Below are 7,500 nucleotides of genomic sequence, written 5' to 3'. Positions count from 1 at the left end.
TGACCAAGTCATAGTGCATTACTTACAACACTGTAAGACCCAGTGTTATGTCATAGTGGTGTAGTACTATGGTAGTAACTTGTCAATGGCTATTGCAGCGTTCCTCTGGTCCTCCACAGGGCTGTTACCTGCCACACATTTCATCCACTTACTTTCTGAACACGCCGATCCTACTTAGCACACAAGCTGTTTGACAAACATACTGTTGATTGGATAATTAGTGAAACTAGTTAGACAGGTAGATCTGCTAATTACCGAAACTATCAGTTGTGCACATGCAGAACAAATACATGGAAATGGATTTTATCTTTTTTTTAAAAACAACTAAATTATCTTAGACACATATCCACAGAATCCCAAATACGATTCTGAGCTGGACTCTGAATGGTGGAATGAGTGAAATCAGAGAAATTAGTCGATTGCTCTCGGTCCTCTTGGATAAAGAGAGGGGAAGGATGGAAGGAGGGCGAGAGAGAAAGAAAGGGGGATGAGAGAGAGAGAGAGAGAGAGAGAGGGGGAGAGAGAGAAAGAAAGAGACAGACAGAGAAAGAGGGGGAGAGTTGCTTTAGTGTGCATACTTCAGAGAAGTCCAGTTCAGTGTTTGTTGAGTCAGTCACAGAAAAGTCTGACAGGCGCTGCAGTCCTGGAGGTGAAAAGTGAATGAATAAACTGTGGAAAATTCACTGCGGCAACATGCAGTGGGGCTGTGGGGCTGACTTCTGCATCCTACTCATACAGTGGGCCGGACTGTGTGCCTGGAGGTCTGGTGGGATTCTCAGCCCTGTGCTCAGGAGGTTTGGGAAAGGCTGGGGGTGTGAAGTGGTCTTCCATGCGTTTTGATGATGTATGTTTCTCCTCTTCCTCAACAGGAGGGGGACGTGTGGCCCAACAGCACAGCGGAGGTCAACATCGTCTTCAAGCCCCAGGAGGCCAAACTCTACCAGCACACTGTCTATTGTGACATAACAGGTGTGCAGCCAGCCCACTGCTAGCTTAAGGGTGCTGTTTCTACGTAGCAGGATATTTTTATATGTGGGTATTTTTTTCTCCTGTTTAAGGACTGTCCACACCGAGCGGAATTTCCGCGCGGATATTCGCAGCGAAATTCGCAAAATTAACAAACTGGTATATTCTAATTACTCTGTGCACACCGAAAAGCGAAAATCCGCAGCGGAGAAAAAATAACAAATCTGTCTGTTTTGACGGCGGATTTCGCAAGCGAAAAACGGGGTTTGGCCAATCAGACACTGACTTGACAGTGACATCAGCTCCAGCGCAGATCTCAAACTGAGCTCGGAGAGGTGAATGATGCTGGGGGAGCGCGGAAGGACTGTTTGCAAAAAAAATAACCGTTAAGAAATAATTTCAAGACTTGTTGCGTGCAAAGAAGTCAAACGGATGTCTTACGCTTTCTGATAGGCTACATTACACTAATTTCAAGCAATATTAAATTGTCTAAACACTTCACGAGGTGGTGAAAAGGACTGCTGATCTGTGTCGGGCACTTGCGCGTGTGGGTCTGTCTGAGAGCGCAGATCTCGAACGCAGGAGCACAACCTGTGCGGTCGTGGACCTCGGAGCGAGAGTATGCTATCCACCACCACGGACCTCTTGTAACCACTTAGGATATTTAAGATCTAATGAACATTTCAGGTGTCATCCGCGTTTGAGAGCGTGTAGCCTACCGACGTTCACATTTGCATCGTGGAGTAGGCTATTGAAAGTAGCTGGTCAATACAATGACAAGCACGAGGAAAGGCTTCGTTATCTTTCCACAGCGATAGGCTATAAATAACACTAATGAAATAGGCTATTATGTCTCTCAACAGTTGAGACAGCAGCTCAAAGGAGACGGAGAGATAGAGGGTGTGTGTGTGTGTGCACGCTGACAGAAGTCTCCTGACGCACAAAGAAACCTGGCCCATATTGATCTTAAGCGCCCCATCTTAAACTTCACTGATTAAAAACAGTAGTTCTGATGAGTTGTACGCATTTTCATTGCACACTCTACAGAATAGGCGAGTCCCAACATTCAAATGCTTATTAGCCTATTAGTGACATATCCTACACTGTGCCACTGCGCAATTTCGCTGGTAAGACGGCAGTTTCACGTGCAGTGACTTTGGCGTCATCAAATAACAGCAGCTTACGGGATACTGGAGAAGGAAGTCCCGCCAGCAATATAGGCTATGGGGCGACCATGTTTGCAGACTTTGTTAGAAGTAGGCTATAGATAGTGGTGTAATTTTACTTGTAGTCATGAGGGCCAGCCACTGCGCCGTTAATTGTCCTTGGAGACTTGTTATGCTCTCCAAAATAATCCCGAGGTTACCTTTTGTCGGAAGTGCAGTTACACACGACCGCAGTAACTTCTGGCTTTTTTGGAAACGGTTGTAGCCTTAAACTACAACTAGAGCACTTACTCTATACACCTGTGAACAACTGACATGGTAGCCTTGAGCCACGGCTAGAGCATCTATGCTCTCTACAAAATACCCTATGACACAGCTCGCGCGTCTTCTCAGCGCTCAGCGTGTTAACGACTGTGTAGTCATTTTCCTTCCCATTTATCCTCCACCTGTTCTTCCTCGGGCTTCTGTCTCAGGAAAACCCAAACGTGTCCACTCATCAGTGCTCCCTGCACTAGGAGGGAGTATGTGTGCGTGTGTGCATAAAACAGATAAAAACAATAAAACATTACACCTGGTCACACATAGCCTAGTTTTTAATGGGCTATTTCTCGGGGCGCGCAACGGCTTTCTGTTACGCTTGACTTCTTGTTCGTCGTCGCATCGGTTTATTTTAACTTAGGCCTATGTAGCCTAAACACAACACTTTGGGTATGCAGATACACCCCTTATACACGATTTCTATATCAATAAAAAATGCCAATAATTTAGAGACCCCTTCAACGTTTCCCAAATCATATTTTCGGGGGATCAGGGGGTCGAAACCTGGTTGACACGACAGCAAGCCATTCTCTGTATGAGGAGGAATGCAACGGAATAGGAATAGGTGCAGACAGCATATTATCACGTTGGTCAGCACGGCTTGAAAGGATTCTGCCTACATTAAACATCATGGATAGGCCTAACTGGCTTTGTTGCACTCCAGATTTCTTGTTGACTTGTTGAGTGGGGAGCTTGGCAGCGAGCAGACTTAAAATGCATTTCCTTCAGATCTGTCTCCGCAATGGCAAAACCGAAGTTGTGCTTAACATTTCAGCCTACTATTCCAGAATTGTTGACTTTTTTGCGGCAAATAAATGAGAGGCGTTATGGATGTTGAATTTGGCATTTGCCTTCAGGCTCGCGTGTCTCGGCATCCTTAACAGTTACTAGTAGGCTACATGCCATTGAGGGTGCAATAAAGCATCAGACAATATTGGCGCTCTTTATCTTCCGAAGTGGCTCTTTGCTTTCGCGCAGACGGACAATCGCGGAAACAGAGCGAAATAGAACGCGGAAAACTGAAAAATCGCTCCGCAAATGTTTTTCGCCGGTGTGGACGTTTTTTTCGCTTTCCGCAATATTCGTATTTTCGCTTTCCGCTTTTGCGGAAATCCGCTTTCCTCGCCTGTGTGGACAGCCCTATAGGTGGAAACGCAACATGGGAATACAAATAAAAACTCCATTTTAAAGGACTGTCCACACCGAGCGGAATTTCCGCGCGGATTTTCGCTGCGAAATTCGCAAAATTAACAAACAAATGTATTCTAATTACTCTGTGCACACCGAAAAGCGAAAATCCGCAGCGGAGAAAAAATAACAAATCTGTCTGTTTTGACGGCGGATTTCGCAAGCGAAAAACGGGGTTTGGCCAATCAGACACTGACTTGACAGTGACATCAGCTCCAGCGCAGTTCTCAAACTGAGCTCGAACTGGCGAATGATGGTGGGGTAGCGCGGAAGGACTGTTTGCATAGACTAACTGCAAAAATAACCGTTAAGAAATAATTTCAAAACTTGTTGCGTGCAAAGGAGTCCAACGGATGTCTTACGCTTTCTGATAGGCTACATTACACTACTTCCAAGCGAGATTAAATTGTCTAAACACTTCACGAGGTGGTGAAAAGGACTGCTGTGTGATCTGTGTCGGGCACTTGCGCATGTGGGTCTGTCCGAGAGGCAGCGCAGATCTCGAAAGCAGGAGCACAACTTGTGCGGTCGTGGACCCCGTAGCGAGAGTAGGCTACCACCACGGACCTCTTGTAACCACTTAGGATATTTCATATCTAATGAACATTTCAGGTATCATCCGTGTAGCCGACGCGCGCATTTGCATCGTGGAGAAGGCCTATTGAAAGTAGCTGGTCAATACAATGACAAGCACGAAGAAAGGCTTCGCGTTATATTTCCACAGCGAACGTAGGCTATAAATAACACTAATGAAATAGGCTATGTCTCTCATCGGTTGAGACAGCAGCGCAAGTCAAAGGAGAGGGAGAGATAGAAGGTGTGTGTGTGTGTGTGTGTGTGTGTGTTTGTGTGTGCACGCTGATAGTCCCAGCTTAAACTTAACTGATTAAAAACAGTAGTTCTGAGGAGTTGTAAGCATTTTCATAGCACACTCTACAGAATATTCCCATTTAGATGCTTCATTAGCCTACTAGTCACATATAGCCTACACTGTGCCACTGCGCAACTTCGCTGGTAAGCTGGGAGTTTCACGTGCAGTGACTGTGGCGTCATCAAATAACAGCAGAATATGGGATAGGCTTACTAGTTAGGCCTATATGGAGAAGGAAGTCCCGCCAGCAATGTAGGCTATGGGGCGACCATGTTTGCAAACTTTGTTAGAAGTAGGCTATAGATAGTGGTGTAATGTTACTTGTAGTCATGAGCGCCAGTCACTGCGCCGTTAACTGTCCTTGGGGACTTGTATGCTCTCCAAAATATTCCAGAGGTTACCTTTTGTCGGAAGTGCAGTTACGCACGACCGCAGTAACTTCTGGCTTCGGTGGAAACGGTTGTAACTAGGGCATTTACTCTATGCACCCATGTAAACAACTGACATGGTAGCCTTGAGCTACGGCTGGAGCATCTATGCTCTCTACAAAATACCCTATGAGACAGCCCGCGCGTCTTCTCAGCGCTCCACGTGAAAACGACTGTAGCCACCCCCCCCCCCCCCCCCCCCCCTCATTTATCCTCCACCTGTTCTTCCTCGGGCTTCTGTTTCATGAAAACCCAAACGTGTCCACTCATCAGTGCTCCATCCGCTAGGAGGGAGTATGTGTGCGTGTGTGCATAAAACAGATAGAACAATAAAACATTACACCTGGTCACACATAGGCTAGTTTTTTTAATGGGCTATCTATTTCTCGGGGCGCGCAACGGCTTTCTGTTGCGCAAGATGACTTGTTCGTTGTCGCATCGGTTTACTTTAATTTATGTAGCCTAAACACGACACTTTGTGACTTAATGTATGCAAATACAACCCCTATAGCCTACACACGATTTCTATATGAATAAAAAACATAATTTTGCCAATAATTTAGAGACCCCTTCAACATTTCCCAACTCATATTTTCGGGGGATCAGGGGGTCGAAACCTGGTTGAGACGACAGCAAGCCATTCCTTCTCTGTATGAAGAGGAATGCAACGGAATGTGCAGACAGCATATGACCACGTTGGTCAGCACGGCTTGAAAGGATTCTGCCTACATTAAACATCATGGATAGGCCTAACTGGCTTTGTTGCACTACAGATTTCTTGTTGACTTGTTGAGTGGGGAGTTAGGCAGCGAGCAGACTTAAAGTGCATTTCCTTCAGATCCGTCTCCGAAAGGGCAAAACCGAAGTTGTGCTTAACATTTCAGCCTATTATTCCAGAATTGTTGACTTTTTTGCTGCAAGTAAATGATAATAAGGGCGTCATGGATGTTGAATTTGGCATTTGCCTTCAGGCTCACGTGTCTCGGCATCCTTAACAGGTACAGGCCATTGACGGTGCAATAAAGCATCAGACAATATCATCATTGCTCGCTTTATCTTCAGAAGTGGCCCTTTGCATTCACGCAGACGGACAATCGCGGAAACAGAGCGAAATAGAACGCGGAAAACTGAAAAATCGCTCCGCAAATGTTTTTCGCCGGTGTGGACGTTTTTTTCGCTTTCCGCAATATTCGCATTTTCGCTTTCCGCTTTTGCGGAAATCCGCTTTCCTCGCCTGTGTGGACAGCCCTTAACAGGTGCATTTTAGCCCCCTAAAGGACTGTCCACACCGAGCGGAATTTCCGCGCGGATTTTCGCTGCGAAATTCGCAAAATTAACAAACAAATGTATTCTAATTACTCTGTGCACACCGAAAAGCGAAAATCCGCAGCGGAGAAAAAATAACAAATCTGTCTGTTTTGACGGCGGATTTCGCAAGCGAAAAACGAGGTTTGGCCAATCAGACACTGACTTGACAGTGACATCAGCTCCAGTGCAGTTCTCAAACTGACCTCGAACTGGCGAATGATGGTGGGGTAGCGCGGAAGGACTGTTTGCATAGACTAACTGCAAAAATAATAAATTTTAAAATAATTTCAAAACAATGTAGTATGGGGCGACCATGTTTGCAAACTTTGAAGTAGGCTATAGATAGTGGTGTAATTTTACTTGTAGTCATGAGCGCCAGCCACTGCGCCGTTAACTCTCCTTGGGAACATTTGTATGCTCTCCAACATATTCCAGAGGTTACCTTTTGTCGGAAGTGCAGTTACGCACGACCGCAGTAACTTCTGGCTTCGGTGGAAACGGTTGTAACTAGGGCATTTACTCTATGCACCCATGTAAACAACTGACATGGTAGCCTTGAGCCACGGCTAGAGCATCTATGCTCTCTACAAAATACCCTATGAGACAGCTCGCGCGTCTTCTCAGCGCTCCACGTGAAAACGACTGTAGCCACCCCCCCCCCCCCCTCATTTATCTCTGTTCTTCCTCGGGCTTCTGTTTCATGAAAACCCAAACGTGTCCACTCACCAGTGCTCCATCCACTAGGAGGAAGTATGTGTGCGTGTGTGCATAAAACAGATAGAACAATAAAACATTACACCTGGTCACACATAGGCTAGTTTTTTTTAATGGGCTATCTATTTCTCGGGGCGCGCAACGGCTTTCTGTTGCGCAAGATGACTTGTTCGTTGTCGCATCGGTTTATTTTAACTTATGTAGCCTAAACACGACACTTTGTGACTTAAGGTATGCAAATACAACCCCTATAGACACGATTTCTATATGAATAAAAAAAATAAATTTAGAGACCCCTTCAACATTTCCCAAATCATATTTTCGGGGGATCAGGGAGTCGAAACCTGGTTGAGACGACAGCAAGCCATTCCTTCTCTGTATGAAGAGGAATGCAACGGAATGTGCAGACAGCATATGACCACGTTGGTCAGCACGGCTTGAAAGGATTCTGCCTACATTAAACATCATGGATAGGCCTAACTGGCTTTGTTGCACTACAGATTTCTTCTTGACTTGTTGAGTGGGGAGTTAGGCAGCGAGC

At 45.7% G+C, this 7,500-nt stretch overlaps 1 protein-coding gene across 1 annotated transcript in view; it reads left to right on the top strand.

Moving 5' to 3' along the window:
- hydin (HYDIN axonemal central pair apparatus protein) overlaps nucleotides 1-7,500 on the top strand; it is a 172,124-nt gene that overhangs the window by 28,835 nt on the left and 135,789 nt on the right. Inside the window, exon 10 of the mRNA XM_063197456.1 lies at nucleotides 870-969. Within this exon, the coding sequence (XP_063053526.1) occupies nucleotides 870-969 (100 nt within the window). The remainder of the gene's footprint in view (nucleotides 1-869; nucleotides 970-7,500) is intronic.

This window comes from Engraulis encrasicolus, chromosome 4 (assembly GCF_034702125.1).
Source record: "Engraulis encrasicolus isolate BLACKSEA-1 chromosome 4, IST_EnEncr_1.0, whole genome shotgun sequence".
Classification (NCBI taxonomy): Eukaryota; Metazoa; Chordata; class Actinopteri; order Clupeiformes; family Engraulidae; genus Engraulis; species Engraulis encrasicolus.
The sequence above is the reverse complement of the archived record's forward strand: the minus strand, read 5'-3'. Positions and strand labels throughout refer to the sequence as shown.